The following is a 24,169-nucleotide window of genomic DNA, read 5'->3' as shown; positions in this document are numbered from 1 at the left end:
ATGCATCTGTTAGGAAAATAAAATGTATGATATTTAACCAATCTATGCAATGTAGATCAAAGTGTACAAACTTGCAGTTATGCAAAATGAATAAATCTAGAGACAGTTTACATCAGGAGGACTAAAATTAATAATATTTTATTTTATACTGAAAAATCAATAAGAGATATCAGGTGCTTTTACTTACTCAAAACAAAGACTATATGAGATGATGGGTATATTAATTTTCTTGATTGTAGTAATCATTTCATCATGTATATCATGTTGTTTACTTTAAATACACACAATAAAATCAATAAAATGATACATAAAATAATAAATATATATGTATAATAAATTGTAACTATATATTCACTGAAAGCAGCAATCAAAAATGAAATGCAGGAAGCATATTTATGTTATAATCAATATAGCATAAATTCAACTTTGGTTTCAACACTGATACATTCAATTCCTCTTGTTGGAGATATTTTTCTCTTTTATTTTCTGTTATAATGATCCAAATATTTCTTGTGTCATTTTTATTGTTGAGGAATGTGTACTTTCAATATATTTGAAATTATTCATACTCAAGGACAAAAACTAAACTGACAAAATTTTTTCTTTCAATACTGACAATCTACTAAAAGATATAGACAGAGAGAAAATGTTATAATAGCAGAGATACAGGATGTTTCTGCATGGTGACTCTTTGGGGTATGAGCATGTAGGATTTGGATTGGACAGGAAAAATTTCTTAGAAGGAGTAAATTTTATATTGAGAACTGAGGCATAATAAATGAGGAATTTTTTTTGGACATATTAACATCATCTGGAAAAGATGAGGGACAAAAAATTAGAAAAATGTAAATTCAAATGCCATTGGGATGGGAATTAGTTTCAGATGATGAGCCACATGAGCTTTTTGTGGGGGGAATCTGATAAACAGTTTATACTCCTATATTATACTGTTGTTTATGTCCTAAAGATGTTGTACTGTATTTTTAGCTTTTCATATTCCTTTTAGAAAATTATCTAAATTCTAAACATACTATATATTTAGCTGCTTTTATTTCCTTGATTTCTTTTTACTTTATTTTTTTCCATGTGTATTTGCATATTTCAATAACATTTTGAGTAGATATATTAATATAGCTATCTATATCTAGCATAATTTTTGTAGTACAAAAACATTAAAATTTCTCAAAATAGCATTTTAACCTTATTTCTTTTTTATTGAGAAAAGCCTATCCTATTTAAAATTTTGTCTTTATTAATTTGATACAATTTAAAATCTCAAAATTTTCAACTTTTAGTATTTTAGAGGTTATTCTCAAATTGAAAGGTTTGTAATTCCCTTTCGTGACAAAAACACTAAAATTTGGTGCAATCTAAGCTTTTTATTTTTACTATTTAAATTTACCTTTTAAACTAACACATAAAAACATAAAAAGTATACATATTTATGGGGTACAACATGATTCTTCAATACATGTATACATTGTATAATATTCTAATCAGGGTGAAAATAATCTGTCTTCGCAAACATTTATCATTTCTTTATGACTGAAACATTCAAGATCCTTTCTTCTAGCTTTTTGAAATATCTGATGTATTAATGTCATCTGAAGTCACTCTTCTAGGAAGTAGCACAGCAGAACTTATTACTCCTATCTGTGATTTACTCATCAATTTACCTTTCCACATTCTACTTTCCCCAGCCTCTTGCAACTGCCACTCTACACACAACTTCAATGAGATGTACTTTTTTATATTTCACGCATAAAGTACTTGTCTGTCTGTTCCTAGCTTATTTCTGTTTGTATTCTCTTCTTTTGGACTGAGGATTAAAGTAGGAGCACTTAACTACTGAGCCACTTCTCCTGCCATTTTTATTTTGTATTTTGGAGACATGGTCTCTCTAAATTACTGAGGGTCTCACAAGTACTGAAACAGGTCTCAAATTATGATCCTCCTCCCTCAGCCTCCTGAGTCACTGGGATTACAGCATGCACCACTGCACCAGCTTATTTCTCTTAATGCAATTATTTCTACTTTCATCTATGTTCTTGCAAATAACAGAGTTTCATTTTATTTTATGTCTGGGAAGTATTCCAATGTATATATATACCACATTTTCTTCATCCATTCTTCAGCTTATAATCACTTAGCTTGCTTGTTCTGTTTCCTCTTTTTACCTCTGAGGGTGAATAGGAGGATTTTTTTTTCTAATTTTTTGTCATCTGTTTGTAAACCTAGAACAGTACCTACCCTAAAGAAAGTACCCAATAAATATTTATTACGTGAATTAATGAATGAATCATTTGGAAGTTTCGGATTGGAAGAAACAGTGGTGATGATTATTTGTTCTGTTGTCCCTGAAAATGTAAAAAATGACAAGAAGTTTATATCTATTTTATTTTCTTTTATCTTATTTTTTGGTCTTCAAATTTGAAAATGAAACAAGGATTTAAAATTTTGAAAGCTATTAACATGCCTATTATGAAATGATGTGATCTTAAAAGAGGCTTGTGGAGAAGATGCCACTGGATGAGTATGAGCAAGAGTGTTTTGAAAAAGTTAACTTGCCAGCGGACTTTGGGAAATTCACCAAACTTGTTCATCAACTTCATGTCCCTTATTTCTTGAAAAATATAAAAATTCCTTTGACTGAGTCCTTGAAGGGCTGTTCTACTTGCTTGTTCCTTAATGTGTAAATGAAGGGGGGTTCAGCATGGGAGTGATGGGAGTAGTGAGGACAGTTACCCCCTTATTTATGGCCATTGAGTCCTTTGCAGAAGGTTTAAAGTAGATGAAGATGCAGCTGCCATACGTGAGGGCAACCACAATCATGTGGGAAGAACAGGTAGAAAAGGCTTTTTTCTTTTGCTGGGTAGAAGGAAATCTTAAGATTGCCTTGATGATGTAAATGTAGGACAGAACTACACACATGAGTGTCATAATGAGGGTCAGTACAGCACAGATGATAATGGTCTGTTCCATAAACCAAGTATTTGTGCAAGGGATTTTCAGAGGGGAAATGCATCATGAAGAAAATGATCAATGATATTGAAATCAGAAAACTCCAGATTTAGGCCTAGGCCGAGTGGGGCGATTAAAAGAAACAGACCAGCTACTCAACAACAAACACAAGTCTCCTGCAGACTCTACTACTCATGATAGTCACATAATGCAGGGGCTTGCAGATGGCCACATAGTGATCATAGGACATGGCAGCCAGGAGAAAAAATTCAGTTACACCAAAGAGGTCAGTAAAAAATACTTGGCTGACACAGGCATTGTAGGTAATCATCTTGTCACCTGTTGATATGTTACATAAGTTTCTGGGAATACATGCAGAAGTGAATGAGATCTCCAAGAAAGCAAAATTTTGTAGGAAATAGTAGATGGCTATTTTAAGGCAAGGATTCACTAAGATGAGAGTGATAATAGTCATATTTCCACTTATGCTTAACACATAGGTAAGAAATAGAAAGATTAAAATCTGAACCTGTAGTAGTGGGTCATCTGTCAGTTCCAGTAGAATGAAAATTGTTACAGTATTGTTAGCATTGTTGATTTCTGACTTCTGTTAAATGTATATGTAACATTCAGAGACAGTTTGCAACAGATTATTTATCAGTTTTACCTCTATCATTTTGGTTTTTTCTTATTCACAATGGTTTTAAAAAGTATTTCATGTTTATGTTTGAGCACTATTTACTTTTGAAGTGTATATTTAAATGTTTTATGTGTGTATTTGTATATAGGTGTATATCTATGTATATAGGCATATGCTCTAAAATAACAAATCACTTAATTTTTATATGAGATTACCTTTCTAAATGAATTTTATCATGATTAAAAGAAAATGTGATAATCTCAATGGTATCTTTTAAAATTAATAATGAAACATATTATTTGATGTTCTCAAACTTCCTCTGCTTAATTTCGGATATCCCTAAAGCAAATTCTAAATGATTTGTGAATCTCTGTGAAGTAAGAAAAATACTAATTCTGTTTTGTTTTCAGATATTATTTGTCTGACCTATATGTCAGATCTACATGTAAAGCAACACTGTTCAAGTTAAATTACTTGGTTACCTTTCATTTATTCTGAAATACTTCATATATTAGTTTTTCTTAGCCCTTTTCACAAGTACCTGTTTCCTCATTTCAAGTCAGAGTCATCATTCAGTTCCCTGTGCTACTTCAGGCATAACATGTTTTTTTTTTTTTAGTAACTCAATGGCACCTATTCCACTAAAGTCATTCTAATTTGCCCATAATTTACCCATTAAATTAACTATTTGAATTAACTTTTTTTCACAATAGATGCTTATAGTTATACACTTACATTCTGAGTTTGCATACAGCCATGTATTGTGTACTCATAAAATTAATCTTTCTGAATTGGAATAAATACTTAAAAGTGAAAGACCTTTATTTATTATTCAAAAGAAAACTGTCAGAATGTTAATTATTTTAAAAAAATATTTTAGTTATCAATGGACCTTTATTTTATTTATTGATATGTGGTACTGAGAATTGAACCAAGTGCCTCACACTTGCTGGGCAAGCACTCTGCCTCTGAGCCACAAACCCAGCCCAGAATGTTATTATTATCTCAAAATAAATATCTTGAAATTTTGGTCAGTTAAATAATAATACAAAATCCTTTATCCCCTAAATAAATAATTTTATTTCTACATTTTAATGAAATTATTTCTTCATTAATTTTACTAAGGTAATAAGTAATTTCACATTATGTTGGCATTATTCTATGATTACACTTTTTAAAAGATCAATATCATTTACACATAAAATAAGTTCTTAAACAGAATTTTGTAGTATTTTTCTGAATAAGTGAAAATAAATTGTTTTCTAAATTTTATATTAATTATCCTTATTGCTCTTTCCCCAAACATATCATAATCCCTACATTCAGATATTCTTACAAATTTATATTCATTTTCTTAAGATAGTCATAACATAAAATTTTTACTAACAGATTATCTTTTACAAACTTATTTGTTGGGTTCCTTTTACATTGCATTTACAGTATTATTTATTCAAAGCTGAATTGGGATTTTTATTGTGGTCAAAGTACTTGAGATATTATGGCTTTTGCTTCAGAGTGATATCTCAGAAAATGAATTTGTAGCTGTTCCTTGTACTTATATTTTTTTCAAAGAGTTGAAGAATTGGTATTAATTCTTCCTTGAGTTTTTGTCAAATTCATCTTCAAAACCATTTTATCTTTGGCTTTTCTTTTTTTAGGGAAGTTTTGACTGCTACTTCCATCTAATTGTAATTAGTTTGATTCAGCGTTGGTAGGGTACATATTTCTAGCAATCTGTCCAGTTCCTCTAAGGTATTCCATTTTTGTGGCATTAATTTTTCATAACAGTTCATTATGATTTTTTTTTCCTGAGGTGTCTCTCATAATGTTTCCTTTTTCATTTCTGATTTTATTTATTTCAGTCTTCTCTCCTCTTATTCTTAATTAGACTGCCCTAGAATATGTTGCTTTGTTTGACTAATGTAAAATATTGTACACACTCCCTAAACGTAGAAAGGAACAACAAACTCTTTCTTATGATTCAGTAGAATTATTCTTTCTAAAATGATGAAATTTCTGTTATTTTACTAAAAGTTTAATAAAAAAGTTAATAAAACACCAACAAGATGTTTCTCAATGGATATAATTAAAAATGACAACATTAATATACACTATATAATATGTGAAATTTTGCATATAATAAAAAGATGATCATAGGAAAATATGAACTTTTAAATATGTATTACTTGGCAAATTGATAAATAATTTGGAAAGAAAAATTAGTTCATTTCTTACACCTTACATAACAATCAACTCCAAATGGCTTAGGGAATCTAAATGTAAAAAATGAAAATAAATGGTATAAAAGAAATTGTGAGTAAATTTCTTTTTGAATTTTTATCTGATATATAGAACATAAATGATACATATATTTATAGAATGTGATCTGAAATATTGGTGCTTATATTATGAAATATTTAGGTAAGTGTAAACACATATATCTCCTCAAATATTTTTCATGTCTTTATGATGAAAACATTCAATAACCTTTCTTTCAGATTTTTGAAATATACAGTGCATTGCTGTCATCTGTATTCACACTACTGTGCAATACCAAAGAACTTTTTACTTCCATCTAAATGTGTTCATTCCCAATGATAAACCAGTCCTCATCCCTCCTTCTTCCTTATTCTTTCCAGTTCTGTTAACTATCTTTTTACTCTGGTTTTCATGAAATAAACGTTTTTAGATTCCACATTAGTGATATCACATAGTACTTGCCTTTCTGTGCCTAGCTTTTTCCACTTAACAAAATGATCTCCTATTCTATTCATGCTTTTTCAAATGACAAGATTTTATTCCCCTGCCCCTGAGGTTGAATAGTATTCTAGTGTGTGACTATACCACATTATCTTTATTGTTCATCATTTGATGAACACCTAGTTTGTTTTCATTTGTTGGCTAATGTGAATAGTCTGCAATAAACATAGCAGTACAGATGTTCCTTTGGCCTACTGATTTCATTTCTACTGAACATGTGCCCATCAGTGGGATTGCTGGAGCATATGACATTTCTATTTCTAGTTTTAGTGGATCTCGTACACTGTTTTCCAAGTGGTCCTAATTCACATTGCCATCAACATGTACAAAGGTTCTGTTCTCTCCACATCTTCAGTAACACTTGGTGTCTTTTGTCTTTTTGATGACAGTAAGGTAATATTGTGGTTTTGATTTGCAATTCCGTGATAACTTGTCATGTTGAGGATTTTCTTATATTTGTGTTGGATATTTGTTTGTTTTCTTTTCATGAATATCTATTTAGGTTAATTTCATATATTTAAAATCAGGATTTTATGCTAGTTTTTATTTAATTATTTTTTTTTTCATTTTTTTGACATTTTCTTTAAGTTCCTTATATAATTGAATATTAATCCCTTGTCACATGTAGGCTTTACAACAATCTCCCATTAAAGAAAAGACAAGGATAAGACAGATGGTTTAGCTGCTCTATTTCACCAAACATTGAACAAAGAACTAATACTAATTGTTCCTAAATTTTTCCAAAAAATTAAAGAGAAGAAAATTCTTACAAATTTATTCTATGCAGCCACTATTATTCTAACACTAAGCCAGACAAGGATGTACACACGTGCGTGCGCACGCACACACACACACAGAATACACAGAGAAATCTTTATGCTATGTCCATGATAGATATAGATTCAAAATTATTGACCAAATACTAAAAACCTGAATCCAATTAAATTAAAAAATTATTCATCAGGCTGAACTTGTGATTCACTGGTAGAATGCTTGCCTAGCCTGTGTGAGGCATTGGGTTTGATCCTCAGCACCACATAAAAAAGTGAATAAATAAAATAAAGGTATTGTGTCCATCTACAACTAAAAAATATATTTTAAAAAATTATTTAGCATAATCAAATGTTATTTGTCCTAAAGATGCAAGGATTGTTCAACATGTGAATTAATAAATAATAATAATATATTAATAACTATGTCATCATATTGAAGGACAAAAATATAATCATTTCAATACATAGAAGAGGCATTTGATGAAATTTATTATCCCTTTATGATGAAGACTCTTAACAAATTAGGTTTTGAAGGAAAGTAATGTCAACATAATAAAGGCTGTGTATAACAAGTCATAAGCTAACATCATAGTGTATGGAGAAAAGCTGAAAGCTTTCTAAGATCTGGAACAAAATGAAGATGGCTATTTCCCCAATTTTATTCAACATAATACTCAAAGTCGGAGCCAGAGCATTCTGCAATAAAAGAAGTAAAGTGCATCCAAATCAAGAAGGAGGAAGACAAATTGTGTATGTTGTCAGATTACATGATCTTCCTAAACATTCCACCAAGAAACAAATAGAATTAATAAGTGAATTCAGCAAAATTGCCCAATAGAAATCAATATATAATACAGTTCAATTTCTATAGGTCATTGGTGAATTATCTAAAACCAAGAGAGAATTTCTCTTTGCAATAGTTAGAAAAATACAAAATATATAAGAATAATCTCACAATAAAAACTACAAACATTAATGAAAGAATCAAAGATGAAAGACACAAAAATAAGAAGACATTCCATGCTTTTGAATTAGATGAATCAAAAGTTAAGATGTTCATATTACCCAATGTGATCAACAGACCCAATGCAATTTCTATCAAAATATCAATGGCATTCTTCACAGAATTAGAAAAAAATCCTAAAACTCACATTCAACCACAGAAGACTCTAAATAACCCAAACACTCTTGAGCAAAAGGAAAAAAATCAGGAGACATTACATTACCTGACTTTAAAATATACTGCAAAGCTATAGTAATCAAAAGAGCATGGTATTGGGATAAAAACAGATGCATAGACCAGTGGAACTGAATAGAAAGCCGAGTAAAGCAACCCACACACCTACAGCCACTGATTTATGACAAAGGTGCTAAGAACATGCCTTGGAGAAAAGATAGCCTTTTCAATAAACAATGCTGGTAAAATTTAATATACAAATGCTGAGGAATAAAGCTAAATTCCCATCTCTTATCAATCCTAAAAACTAAGTCAAAGAGAAAGAAAGATTTAAATGTGAAATATGAAATTAGAAAACAACTAGAAGAAAATATAGGGGAAATCTTTAAGTCATTGGAATGGGCAAGGATTTTTGGACGAGACCCAAAAGCAAAAGCAAATTAATGGAATTATATTAAAAAAGCTATTCAACATAGGAAACAGTTAATATGGTGAATTTCTTTTTATCTTTGATATAAGAAAGGGTTTTTACCTGTTTATCAAATACAGGCACAATAAAAATGATCAATACATTTAAAGAAGCTAAAATAAAGTGTTTTTTTTTTTCGTATGTCACATACAATTTATTTAATAATGTTCAATTGCAGATCATAACTTTTATATACCTAGTAGAAAGGACTGTTTTTTCTTTTTTTTATTTTATTTTTATTTTTTTAATTTTTATTGTTGGTTGTTCAAAACATTACAAATTTCTTGACATCATATTCCACACTTTGATTCAAGTGGGTTATGAACTCCCACATTCACCCCATACACAGATTGCAGAATCACATCAGTTACACATCCATTGATTTACATATTGCCATAATAGTGTCTGTTGTGCTCCGCTGCCTNGGTATTGATGAAGTTCTCTCCTCCACCGCTTTCTGATGACATCAGATCTCTGCCATGTTGGTATCCTGTTCTATGGCTGAATGAGCTGTGGTCAGTCGAAAACAGGGATGGTGACGTCAGCTTTCCAACATGGTGGCTGCTGGCCTCCTCTGTGGTCTGACCGGTGTGGAGAACCGAGATGGACCGCTTCCTTCCCCCGTCTCGAACCCAGAATTCAGCCCTGAGTACGGTGCTTGCACAGCTGGCAGAAACTGCAGCGCTGTATCCCTGCGTCGCTATCTCCTTGTTTCCCAGCGCGCGCTGCAGACTCTAGCCGCGGGGCGATTTGCTGAATAAGCAGTGTTACCCTCCGTGCGACAAACCTCTCGCGTTTGAGTCCCCGTAGCCGATCCTCGTGCGATGGAAATCCTTCCTCCAGGTTCCAGAGCACCCCACTATTGCTGGAAATTCCTAACAAGATAGCCTTTAGCCGTCCTTACTTGTCATACTCCCACACAGTGAAGCAGCACACGGGGGCAATGGACTCCCCTCGCCGCCATCTTCCCATTTCTGCCTAAAGTGGTTTTTTTGTTATTGTTTTTTAGTACAAGCACATAAACACAATCTCATAAACAGATTCAAATCACATTCAACCTAGGAGAAAATACTTGCAACATTTCAACATACAAAGATGATGTTAATGATATACAAATAACTCTTAAAAGGTGTAAGAAAATAAAAACTTGGTAGAAAAAAATTAGTGAAAGATGTATATAAACAATTCACAATTATATAGGAAATGGCTTTTTGACTTGTGAAATGATATTCAATCACACATATAATTAGAGAAATGCAAAGTAAAATAATTTTCTGTTACCATGTTCAACCTGTAAGATTGCCAATACTTTATAATGATAAAAACCTCTTCTGATGTTAAGGTTATTGAGAAACAAGAACACTAATAATAGACTGTTAATGGGAGTTGAAACACTGTGTGTAGAAAATGATTTAACATTGCTAACTGAAAGTGAATGGCATTTACTTTTGACTCAGAAATTCCAATTTTAGGAATTTATGCTGACATTATGACCTCCAATATTATATAATTTCTTTTTTATTAAAAAATTATAAAAATGCATGTCCATGATTTTGTTCATGGTTGCACTCTAATTGACAATATTGAAAACAAACTATTAGCTAAAAATGAGAGCAATTAAATATGTTATGACAGATCCTTTTAAAGAAGGACTATGCAGCCCTAACAAATTTGAAATATCTCCAAGAGTAGATGTTGTGTGTTTGACAGGATATTGTTATTTAGTGAATAAATCAAAAGGAATCATGATATCTGTAGTATATAAAATTTAGCTTGAATTTAGTTGGTTTACAGAGGCTATTTTTTTTTCATTTTATATTCTCAATTTTCATATGAACTTAAAAATATTTTTCTTTCTGTTTCTAAATCCTAAACTATGTATCTGGGAATGGGTGAGTACTAGGCAATGAACTAGGAAAGCAATGTACACAGAATTACTGGAAGCAAAATTAGAACATATAAAAGTGTGTGTGTGTGTGTGTGTGTAGAAAACACTTCTGTAATTCAAAAATTGGCAGTCCCTTAGGAAATGACGTTTTGGGATCTCAGTTACCCTGAGAGTTCTTTGTTCTTGTTAGATGTTTTCCTGTAAGAAGACATAAATCCTTCATGGTATCGAGAGATGGTTAATTTTCATATTTCATTGCATATCACATTTAGGAATGGTCAGATAGTGGGTTATAGCAAATTTTAGGAAATAAGGTAATTTGATAAATTTCCTGAAAACATGTAGTATATGAATCATAAATAATCTTTCTTAAATAACGTTTAAATAAATCATATGTTTTATGTAGATTCAAGTGCTTAGGGAGAAAAACTGATCATCAGTGTTCTCTGCTCACCAAGATGCTGAGTTAAGTATGGAACTACAGTGGGTTGGCCCAGATAATGTATACAATAATCTGTATTATACTATTAAATGGTTAGTGTTTTAACTACTAACTATACTTTGACTTGTAGACATTGGTGAAATATTATAGATAAGATAAATAATGATTTAAAACTTACAAGCCTTTAAAATTTTAATTTTTATGTGGTATTCACTATTGTCAACAAAACTGCATATAATTGCATTTATTGGTCTGTGTTCACACTATATTATTTTCCCTCATAGCCTATGTTGTAAAGATACATGGTATGTGTGATTGTTGAATCGGGACAAATCAACAATTTAATATTATGAAATTATAGTTTATAATATAATTGAACATTTATATCAGTGTTCTCATTCGGATCATTTGTATAAATGATATAATTTTATAATATATAATTTCACAATCATCTGATTGTGGTAAGGAACTCTGGACGTGGATCACTGCTCTTTCCAATAGTTTATGCTTTTATTAAGATGATTAAATAAGGGAATTCTAAATACTCTTTTTAACCAAATTATGTTGGAGCCATTGCTTTTCTTTGGCTTTCATCTTGCTTCATCTGCCTAATATAACTTGTCTCATCTTTTCATCTCCTTCTAAGGCCCATCTAAGAGGCAAACACTTAGATATCTCCTTCTTTAAATTCCTGTAGAGAACTCTGGGAAGACCTCTCATTTTTTGGTTAGTTTTTTTTTCCCGTAGAAGTATCAATAATTCTTTTTAGGATGAGTGTCCATAATTTATCTTCTAGTTAAAACTTATATGAAAACTTGAGAGTAAAACTTTTAGACAACTGTGGAATTTTAAAGCTATAACTTCTGAAAATAATCTCTATTAATCTGACCCCTTGCTCTGAATGTAAGCCTGGGCACAGTTTTTAATTTTTAATCTCTTTAGTTCTACAGAACAAATGCAGAACATTGAGAATAGTAATTGTTACATATATAGTTCTCAATAGGCCCAAAGTTATATTTATTAACATAGTTGCTTGTTTGCCTGACATTTCAATATCATTACGTTGAGAATGCTGTAGATGCTATCCAAAATTTATCTGAAAACCAGTCCAACAATGCAGTGTAATTTTGAAATTCATCACATATTTTCCCCCTCTAGATCATTCTGACTTAAAGTATACTCATGATTGCAGTCTACACATTAGGGAATAAGCAAAAAGGTATGTTTTAATAATATAAGCATATTATGTTTTAAAAATTTTTCCCTTATTACTTCTCTATATAATTATCTTTCTGAATTTTATTGATCCATTTTTTTCCTTAAAATCATTCATCTAACTTTTAAAAAGTGTCCTTTGTCTTTAGGTTTCTATAACCCTTCTATTCTTCTCATGATGCAGTTCCCTTCTAATGACATATCACAAACACCTTTTTATATTTATCTGCTTCAATAAACCTTTATTGTCCATTGAACACCACTGGATCTTATTTGTTTTTAAAGCTATAACTAGAAGAAAAACATTATCTCCTTCTCTACCAGCATACTACCTGCAATTCATAAATGAGCATTGCATAACTCTACCTGAAACATAATTTTTCTAACCATAACTTGAGTACTAGCTATCACTGTTATTAGATAGAGCTTTCCTTCTACTCTCACCATTCAGACATGATAAAAGACACAACATGGTAATGGGAAACCATACAATAGTAACAGTGTTTATCTTGGTGAATTCAAATGACCCACATTTGAATGTTGTGTTATTTATGTTCCAGCTTCACAAATATTTGTTAAGCACTGCTTTGATCTGATCATCCCCTCACTCACCCTGCTGTATATTCAGTGGATTCTCATATATTTTTTCTTTCTTAGAAATTTCCTATACTATTATATGTATCCATAAATTTCTAGTTATTTTGGCAACTTGGAAGAAAACTATTTCGTGTAATCATTGTGTCACTTGAATGATAATTTGCTTGATCACACAAGCTAGGCATGGTGGTGAATGGTGGTAAATCTAGCAGCTGGGGGGGGGCTGAGCCAGGAGGATTCTGAGTTCAAAACCAGCCTCACCAACTTAGTGAGTCCCTAAGCAACTCAGTTAGACTGTGTCTCTAAATAAATAAAGTGTGTGGGGAGGTGCTGGGCATGTGGCTCCGTGTTTAAGTACCTCTCAGTTTAATCCCCAAGACAAAAAAAAAAAATCAAATATTTGAACACCTATTCTCATAAAGTATTTGAAAGATTAGTTATAGATTAACATGAATCAAATTGAGGAAATACATTTCAAATGACTATTAAATGTCCTATAAACTGGTGAGTAGGTCACACTAAGTTCTAAACAAAGGAAGGATCTCTCAGTGTTTTCATAAAGATGATGAATGAAGTGTGGATTATGTTCCTTGTGATGAAATCTAAGCTGATTTGAGAAATATTTGTGAATTGGTAAATTTTTGAACATGGAGTTTTACATAGCTGAAAAGGAAGAACTAACTTCTTACTCATGATATTAGTTTTTATTTTCAGTAAATTTGATAGGACAAAAGAGAAATGAAGAATCAATCCGTGGAGATAGAGTTCATTTTACTTGGGCTGACAGATGACCCTGTGCTAAAAATTGTGATTTTCCTGTTTCTATTTTTCAATTATATCTTGAGCCTGATGGGGAACTTAACCATCATCATCCTCACCCTGCTGGATCCCCGCCTCAAGACTCCAATGTATTTCTTCCTCCGAAATTTTTCCTTCTTGGAAATTTCCTTCACAACAGTCTGCATTCCACGGTTCCTGATAAGCATTCTCACTGGAGACAGAACAATTTCCTACAATTGTTGTGCAACTCAGTTATTCTTTTTTTTTCCTATTAGGGATTACAGAGTTTTACCTCCTGGCTGCCATGTCCTATGACCGCTATGTTGCTATCTGCCAACCTCTGCATTACCCAGTCATTATGAACAGCAGAGTGTGCTACCTACTGGTGCTCAGCTCCTGGGCAGCTGGATTCTTAATCATCTTCCCCCCTTTGCTCCTGGGGCTCAAACTGCATTTCTGTGCTTCCAAAGTGATCGATCACTTTCTGTGTGACACTTCCCCCATCCTGCAGATCTCTTGTACAGATACACATTTAATAGAATTGATGGCCTTTGTCTTAGCTGTGTTAACACTTGCCCTCACATTGTTATTAGTGGTCCTCTCCTACACATTCATCATCAAAACCATTCTCAAATTCCCTTCTGTTCAACAAAGAATGAAAGCCTTTTCCACCTGCTCCTCACACATGGTAGTTGTTTCTATTACTTATGGAAGTTGTATCTTTATGTATATGAAGCCATCAGCAAAAGAAAGGGTGACTTTAACTAAAGGTGTAGCTGTGCTCAATACCTCTGTTGCCCCTTTGCTCAACCCTTTCATTTACACCTTGAGGAACCAGCAAGTGAAAGAAGCTCTCAAGCATATGCTCCAAAGGTTTTGTTCTTTTGAAAACAACAAGGCAGAGTTTAGACATAAATAAAAGTTTCTCCTTTGGAATCAAAATAATTACAAATAAGTTATTTGTAAACACAAATTGATGTCATTTGGAGTAAAAATAATTGAACATCAGGCTTTGGTTCTTACTTCATAGTCTCTGAACATTAAAGATGATACTAACCCATGAAAGAAAGTCAACCTACAATTCATTATATATAAATTTTTATGTTGGTTTGGAGAAATATTTATATATTTAAAGCATGTGTATAAAAACATTTCCATCTGCCATTGAATCAGAGTATACAATGATGATCTTTAATAACTGTTCTGAATGCCTGTCATGCCTGTTCTGAAATTTTATATGAAAGAAACTACACTCTTTGAATTACATGTCTGACTTCTTTTGTTCAACATAGCAAAGTTCATCCATGTTATTGCACGCATCCACAGCTTCTTCTTTATGCTGTTGTGATTTAGCAGCATGTCTCCTGTCCTTTCGATAGTTTTTCCTCCCTTACTCCAATACTGTGATATTTTACTTTCTGAGGAATCTCTCTACAAAATGGAATCTTTATTTTTTTGGTGTGAAAAATGAATAAATTGAATGCCAATCCCTGAAAATTATCCTTTCATATGTCGTTTTGAAATAAAATCTGTCCAAGGGGAATTAATAGGAATGGACTATCTCCTCATGTCTTGCTGATTTCATTCCTCAATTCCCATCTTCCAGAGAAGCTTAAGAAATTATCCCTTAAGGAAAAAAAAAAGAAAGATACCTGTAGAGAAATACATTCCATGTTTTGTTGCTCTCCTTATGACCCCCTTTAGCTGAAACTATACTTGAGTTATTTGTTTTTATAATTCAGTAGACTCCAAGATTCATCTTGCTTTTAAAGACCTGAGGGAGCCAAAAGCCAATGTGTGAGTGTTGACGACAAAATGTCGAGGAAATTAATACTGAAAATTTCAGATTGGAGCCATGCAGAAAAAGTATAGAAAATGGCAATGAACTTTAGTAATTTCTTCAAGAGTGCTTATGAAAACCTTAGCAGCAAAGTAGGTAATTCTCAAATACTTAATGAGAAGATACTCTGGATGTCATGTTAACTCAGCAGCCTGAGTACACCTCTGGAGAATAATAACCTTTGCTTCTCTCTAACATCCAATTTTTGCACAATGTTCTTTCATGGTTTTAATTTACCATTCTGAGAAGGAAACTCTGGGAAATGGCTTCTTAGTTGGTCCTCTCCTGTTAGTGAACAATTAGGAAAGTCATGTGTGATGTTTACTCAGCAACCTATAATTCAATGAAGATTTAATGACTAAAGCATGGTATCAGAGTGTGCAAAGCACTGCTTTTATCACTGTCTCTGCTCAAAGAGTGGCACATGTCAGTAATCCCAGTGGCTCAGGAGGCTGATGCAGGAGAATCTTGAGTTCAACACTAGCCTCAGAAAAAGCAAGGAACTAAGCAGCTCAGTGAGACTCTAAATAAAATATAAAACAGGGATGGGGATGTGGTTTAGTGATCAAGTGCCCCTGAGTTCAATCTCATTACTCCTCTCTCCCCGAAAAAAAAAAAAAAAGAGTGATAACAGTGTTGTGGACAGGTGGGGAGGGATAAGAAGTATTTTTCATCTTCTTACTCAATTTTCTCCCATAATATAGGGCTGTTTGAAGTTCCTGTCCATTATGAATGCTTAAGTCCATGAAATCTACTAATGTTGATGTCCTGGTTGGTAAGCATGATTTTACAGGGCAAAGTAGATAATTTCTGATGTAGTGAAGAATCAGGAAAAAAGAACAACCTACATAAGAAAATATATTACTATTAAAGCAATTTAATTTTGCCAATCTAAAACAGGTCTATGTTTTATGATCTCTATATATCCCTGTAGAACAATATCTCTACTCCAAGCTCTTCTAGGACAAATATTTCTTAGTCATTGAATTACAATCCCTAGGGGAAAAAAAAACTATGCTTATTCATTCTTTCATTTATTACTTCTCCAAACAGTTATCCAAGAACATGTATTGTACTAGACAAAATAGACATGCTCCTGGAATTTGAAGAAAAAATAGTTTCATTGACAGTGGAATGAGGTCTATAAAATAAAATGCATAGGACAAGAAATATGTTTGAATGCATCTATGATTAAGTCAAAATTAACTGCAGTATTATTTATAGTTATGGTGCACTATAAAAACATTTAGTAAACAAGATTGGCCTTAAGTTGATAAGTTCTTAATACTGTGATAGATGTGTTCCTTATGAAACTGTTATCTATTTCCATAAATATAAAATTATTAGATATAAAATGCTTAGCATATGACCTTGCATAGCATAAGCTTTCAAGATTAACATTTTTTGGACATTTCAAGAAATTTAGGATACTAGCTGTGAAAAAAGGCTCTGAATATGGCCTGCTGTTGCTTCTCAGTCTGTGCCATTAGATCTTCTCTAAGTGAACCCAAAGCTTCAGGTGACTTTATTATAGGTCTCCTCCACTATCTTGATCTCAAGATAGGTGAAGAGCATTATTTCAATCTAAGTTTTTTTTTTTTTTTTTTTTGTACCACAGATTGAACCTGAGTTGCTGGTTACAGGTGTACACCACTGTGCCTGGCTGCAATCTAAACTTCTTGAAACAGAATTTCTAATAACTCACTAGTCACTAAGTTCACTGATTTCCATTCATAAACACCCAGTGCTTTTCAAATCAGGGATTTAGAACAGTAAGAATATAATTAATAGTGTTAACTAATCTTGGAATTAGGGCATGAACTGGGTCCACTGAAAAAATGTGGGAAGTTTGGACTAAATTGCAAAAGTGATGAAAAGAGAAGTCATCAGAATCAGAACTGGAGACCAAATTGGAGGTAGTGTTGTAGAACAACTGAAAATATTAGTGGCCCCAAAATTCCTATATTAGATAGAGCTTCTCCACATCCCTAACTCCTTTTACTCTATTCCCCTTCTTGCCTGGTCAGTATTACTAGGTGTTGATCTAAAAAGTGGCATACTTTACATATATCCATTCCAATTGTTTATATTGAATTATGTATGTAAAATTTAATTTTTTTTCCAGAAAATCTCAAATTATGCTAGTGCGTCACAACACTTAAATTTTTATCCAATAGTTCCTTTAGTTGTTAACCCATAAGTAAGTTTCATTTGCATAGTATGAATCTTATATTGATAAGATGCATTGACAAAACATTTTTAAAATGTTAATAGTTGGAAATGTTAACAGCAAGGTAGTTTGATCATTATACACCTTATGTCTATATTGAAATATTGAATTGTAACATTATATCTCATATAGTTGTACCATTAAAATAATAATTAATAAAAAAGATATGTTGCATTGAGATTCTTTCATTATGGCTGTTAAAAACAGCCAGGTGTGGTGGTGTATAGCTGTAATCCTAGCCACCCTGGATGCTGAGGCAGGAAATCCACAATTTTGAGGCCAGCCTCAGCAACTGAGCAAGGTACTAAGCAACTTAATGAGACCCACTTTCAAAATATAAAAGGGCTTGGGGATATAGTTCATTGGTAAAGTGCATCTGGGTTCACTCCCTGGTGAAGAAGAAGAAGTAGAAGAAGAAGAAGAAGAAGAAGGAGGAGGAGGAGGAGGAGGAGGAGGAGTTGTTTAGATTGCAATAATGCCCCTTACCTATTATGAGATCAACAGATTGAAAGCTTGAAATAGAAAGAGATACAGCTTCCATAAATTTACATTGAGTTGTAGTCATTTATATGGCTAATTTACATACATTCCTTGTTTTTCAATTTCTTTTTCTTTTTCTTTTTTGTTTCTTTTTTTTCTTTTTTTTGGTGATGCAGGGATTGAATCCAGGGCCTTGGGCATGCTAGGCGGGCATTCTACCTACTAAGCTATATCCCCAGCCCCTCACATTTTTTACTTGTTAAATAATTTTATAGTCATTTAATAATTATAATTTCTCCACAGCTAAAGATTAGTTATAGATAAATCATAAAAGCAAATAAATATATAGATATATGAACATTTGCTTTGCAAATACAAATCTTTCAAGAATTTTGGGGGCTAGTGTTGTGGTTCAGTGGTAGAGAACTTGCGTACCATGTGTGAAGCACTGGGTGCAATCCTCAGCACCAATAAAATAAATAAAATAAAGATCCATCAAAACTAAAAAAAAAATTAGAAAAAGAATTTTTAGCATCTTACTTCATGTAAATTCTATTAAACTTAGTTCATTTGCCCTGTGACTTTCAGAGTATTCAAACTTGTAGGATTTCATATTTTATAATTCAGTTTCCATGATGAAATGGACATTTATACAGATGTTTATTAAACATTGAAATGCATCTGTTTTTTAGTTGTTATTTTTGTGTTTATAATTTACATGTAATAGGTTTTATCATGTTTTTAATTAATTGCTTCCATAAATCCATTAAAACACTAGACTCAAAAGGACAGGAAATTAGTGGGTTTTCTATTTATTTCATCCCCACTGCCTGAAATGGTGCCTTGCTTTAGAAAAGGCTTTCAATATTAGAATTTTATATAAAATCAACAGCCATAAACCAAAGGCATTTCTGCATATCACTGACAAATCCTCAGAAAGAGAAAGAAGGAAAACTACACCATTTTCAATGGCCTAAATAAAATAAAATAAAATACTTGGGATCAATTTAATGAAAGAGGTGAAAGATCTATAAAATGAAAATTACAGAACCCTAAAGAAAGAAATCAAAGAAGACCTTAGAAGATGGAAAGATCTACCTTGCTCTTGGATAGACAGAATCAATATTAACAAAATGACCATACTTCCAAAAGCAGTATATATATTTAATGCAATTCCAATAAAAATCTCAATGACATTCCTCATAGAAATAGAAAAGGCCATCATGAAATTTATCTAGAAAAATAAGAGACCCAGAAAAGCTAAAGCAATCCTTAGCAAGAAGAGTGAAGCAGGTGGCATCACTATACCAGAACTTATAGAGCAATAGTAGCAAAACAGCATGGTATTGGCACCAAAACAGACTGGTAGGCCAATGGTACAGAATAGAGGATACAGAGACTAACTCACAGAACTACAATTATCTTATATTAGACAAAGGTGCCAAGAATGTGCATTGGAGAAAAGATAGCCTCTTCAACAAATGGTGCTGGGAAAACTGGAAATCCATATGCAACAAAATGAAATTAAACCCCTATCTCTCACCATGCACAAAACCCAACTCAAAATGGATCAAGGACTTAGGAATACAACCAGAGACCCCATGTCTAATAGAAGAAAATGTAGGCCCTATTCTTCATCATGTGGGATTAGGCCCCAACTTCCTTAATAAGAGCCCTGTGGCACAAGAATTAAAATCAGGAGTCAATAAAAGGGATGGACTCAAACTAAAAAGTTTCTTTTCAGCAAAAGAAACAATGTGTGAGATGAATAGAGAGCCTACATCTTGGGAGCAAATCTTTACCCCTCACACATCTGATAGAGCACTAATCTCTAGAGTATATAAAGAACTCAAAAAGCTAAACACTGAAAAATCAAATAACCCAATAAATAAATGGTCCAAGGGCCTGAAGAGACACTTCTCAGAAGATAATGTACAAGAAATCAATGAATACATGAAAAAATGTTCATCATCACTAGCAATTAGAGAAATGCAAATCAAAACAACTCCTATCAGAATGGCAGCTATTATGTGTACAGACAATAATAAGTCTTAGTGATGATGTGGAGAAAAAGATACATTCATACACTGCTGGTGGAACTGCAAGTTGATGTAGCCAATATGGAAAGCAGTATGGAGATTCCTTGGAAAATTGGAAATGGACCCACTGTTTAACCCAGCTATCCCTCTCCTCAGTCTATAACCTAGGGATTAAAAACAGCCTACTACAGGGATACATCCACATCAATGTTTATAGCAGCACAATTCACAATAGTTAAACTTTGGAGGCAACCTAGATGCCCTTCAATAGACGAATGCATTGAAAATGTGAGATATATACACAATGTAATATTACAATAAAAGAGAATAATATCATAAAATTTGCAGGTAAATGGATGGAGTTAGAGAAGATAATGCTAAGTGAAGTTAGCCAATCCCAAAAACCCAAATACTGAATTTTTTTTTTTTTTTGATATAAGGAGGCAGATTCATAGTTGGATAGGGAACAGGGGCATGGGAGGAATAGAGGAACTCTAGATAGGGCAGAGGGGTTGAATGGGAAGGGAGAGCACATGGACTTATAAATGATGGAGGAATGTGAGGAACATTATCATCCAAAGTACAGGTATGGAGACATGAATAGGTGTGAATATACTATGTATACAACCAGAGACATGAAAAATTGTGTACGATATGTGTAATAAGAATTGTAATGCATTCTGCTGTCATATATAAATAAAAATATTAGAATTGAGGAATTCTATCAACACAATTACTCAATCCCAATATGGGGTGAATGCATTGCCTCTGTTTCTTTCTTTTTTTTTTTTTTTGCAGGTTCTTTCAGATTTTCTATTATGTGAAGTCCTTTAGTTGCCTGGAAGTAGGTTTTCTTTTTGAGAACACTTATCCTGAAACTCTTTCCTTGCAAGGAAAGGAATGATGTAAAAAATCAAAGACACATATTTAGAGATCAACAATCTTTTCAGTACACATAGAATACTTTTACACTAGAAAATTCCCTTACTTATTTACGAACAATGCAATTCTTTTGACTGAGTCCTTGAAGGCCTGTTTTACTTGCTTGTTCCTCAGTGTGTAAATGAAGGGGTTCAACATGGGACTGATGGACGTAACAAGGACTGTCACCCCCTTGTTAATAGACACTGAGTCTTTTGCTGCAGGCTTAACATAAATGAAGATACAGCTCCCATAGGTTATGGAGACTACAATCATATGGGAAGAACAGGTAGAAAATGCCCTTTTCCTTTGTTGGGCAGAAGGGAATTGCAAAATAGTTATAATGATGTATACATAGGATAGAACGACACATATGAGAGTCATAATAAAAGTTAAAACAGCACAAATTATAACCATCTGCTCTATGAGCCATGTTTCTGTGCATGAGATTGTTAGGATGGGTTCTGCATCACAGACAAAATGGTCAATAACATTAGAGTTGCAGAATTCCAGATTCAGGACCAAGCTAAATGGTGGGAGTATGACCAACAAAGCAGCTGTCCAGCAACAAAGGATGAGTCTTCTGCAGACCCTGGTGTTCATGATGGTCACATAGTGTAGGGGTTTGCAGATAGCTATGTATCGGTCGTAGGACATGGTGGCGAGGAGAAAAAATTCTGTTACACCAAAGAGATCAGTGAAAAATATCTGAATGGCACAACTGTTATATGTGATGGACTTATCCCCTGTTGATAAGCTGTACAAGTATCTGGGAATACAAGCAGTTGTGAATGAGATTTCTAAGAAGGAGAAGTTTTGTAGGAAAAAATACATGGCAGTTTTGAGGCTTGCATCCAGGAAGGTGAGGGAGATGATTGCCAGATTCCCAGTTATACTCAGCATGTAGGTGAGAAAGAGAAAGATGAAAATCACGACCTTCAGTTGTGGGTCATCTGTCAGTCCCAGCAGGATAAATGTTGTTATTGTGTGATTTCTCATAAGTGGATCCTGACTTCTACTTAATTTGCATTTCAAATTCAGAGATGTTTGTGTAGGATAGTAATTCACAGAGGAAGAACCTGGAAAACCCATTCACATGTATTTAACTATTTTGTTTACAAATATTGTCATTCACTGGTAGCATAGGTTCTATAATCATATATTTTTGGTCATTTCAGGGTAGATTAAAAAATCAAATTGCATTATCTATACCAATTCCAAAATGTTATGGTTGCTTCCTTATTATTGCATTCTGTTCTTATTTTTTATTTTACCTGCATCTCAGATTTAATTTTCCCCAACAGTTAGATTTGACTACTAGTGTTTTCTGAGATTGAGCAATTTTCCTTATTCATACTGTGAACCCTAAAGCTGAACCATAAATTTTCTTTTTCATATTTATGTTTCCTTGAAGTCTTGTTATTAATATAATTATATCACACAGAGAGTTAATTATATAGGCTCTCCTTCTGTGGCTGAGGATGTCAAGTATACTTGTGTTTTCTGTAAGCAACTACTTCCTTACTTATTCCCCTGGTTTTTCCTCATAATTTTCTATTTAAAATACTCCTTTCCTATTGCAGTACATAAGAAAGAGTATTTTGAGGTTGAATTTATTGTATAGGATGATAATATAAGTTAGGTTTGGAATATATACCTGATAAAAATCACATTTTTTAATTTTTTTAATGTCTATAAGTGTGAAGCACAGTCCAAAATACTGCATTAGTATCCCAACTTCCAAAATATATCAGGTTTAAACTATTACATATTTCTTCAAGCATGATTTAATTTCACTGTGACTCAGTTTGTTAGTGTAAAATGGAAAATAAAATAATACTCTTCATACATATACTCTGTGATAGTATATTATACAAAATATTAATGAAAGTACCTAACAATGAGTAATAAATATAATTTAACTACTTCAGTGCCCTGGTTCATAATTATTTTCCTTTTATTGGTTACCATACTACGTTCAATCATTATTATACTGAAATCATGTTTTGCCCCCATGTTTTTAAATATATGAATTACATGAAAGTTTATCAAATACCTCCCTTTTTCTGTTGAAGGTTAGGAAATTTCTAAGTATAATGTTATAATGTGTGTTTTCTTTATTTGCTTTTCCTAATTTTGAGACAGGGTCTAACAAATTGCCCAGGCTGGCCTTGAACTTGTGATTCTCCTATCCCAGCCTCTCCAGTCACTGAGATTATAGGAATGTGCCACCCTGTGGTGAGCCGTTTCTGCCGTTTATGTAAATTATGGTCGCCATTACATGATGGCGCTGGCTCCGCTGTGGTCTGTGACAAACAACTCCTTGTTTGGGAGAGTTGGCACATGACTTTTCATCACTCTATGAGAAAGCTCCACATGGCTGCTTTGCATTGGGGCTTGAGATGCTTTATTAAGGCTGGGAAGGGCATCCGGAGGGAGAGAACTGAAGAAGAGAACTGAGGAGAAGAACTGTCAGGGGCCTGAATAAACTGCTGAAAGAAGATTCCTGAGTGTTGCGTCTTCCTTGCGGGCAAGGGGGCGCTACAAGTGGTGCCGAAACCCGGGAACCAGAACTTTCAGCAGTCAGGGGGGTGCACCGTAGTCCCAGGTAAGTGGGATCCGCGGTCAAAGCGGAGAATCGTCCCAAGTAAGTGGGACCCGCGACCAAAGCGGGGCAGCAGCTGCATTGTGTACTTTCGTTTTTACTTTCGCTTTTGTTTTCTGTGTGTCTCTTGTTGTGTCATTTTGTTTGTGTTTCTTGTGCTTCTTTTGTTGTTGTGTCATGGGTGCTGTGCCTTCCAGTCCGCTTCTTCTGGCCCTAGATGGCCTATTACGTTCTAAAGGTCTGGAAGTGAAACATAGTACTTTACAGAGATTTTTACAGAAGGTGGATATCGCTGCACCGTGGTTTGCATTTTCGGGCAGCCTTACTGTACCTAGTTGGGATAAATTAGGCA

At 33.2% G+C, this 24,169-nt stretch overlaps 1 protein-coding gene and 2 pseudogenes across 1 annotated transcript; 1 reads left to right on the top strand and 2 right to left on the bottom strand.

The window, feature by feature from the left end:
• Positions 1-2,617: 2,617 nt before the first annotated feature.
• On the bottom strand, positions 2,618-4,154 carry LOC107148790 (annotated as a pseudogene).
• Positions 4,155-13,657: 9,503 nt separating this feature from the next.
• LOC107148910 lies at positions 13,658-14,621 on the top strand (annotated as a pseudogene).
• A 6,654-nt stretch (positions 14,622-21,275) lies between these two features.
• On the bottom strand, positions 21,276-22,211 carry LOC107148909 (olfactory receptor 6C2-like). Its single transcript, XM_015493635.1, has one exon. It carries the CDS (start codon positions 22,209-22,211, stop codon positions 21,276-21,278), a length of 936 nt encoding a protein of 311 aa, XP_015349121.1.
• Between the last annotated feature and the right edge of the window lie 1,958 nt (positions 22,212-24,169).

This window comes from Marmota marmota, unplaced genomic scaffold, assembly GCF_001458135.2.
Source record: "Marmota marmota marmota unplaced genomic scaffold, marMar, whole genome shotgun sequence".
Lineage (NCBI taxonomy): Eukaryota > Metazoa > Chordata > Mammalia > Rodentia > Sciuridae > Marmota > Marmota marmota.
The sequence above is the reverse complement of the archived record's forward strand: the minus strand, read 5'-3'. Positions and strand labels throughout refer to the sequence as shown.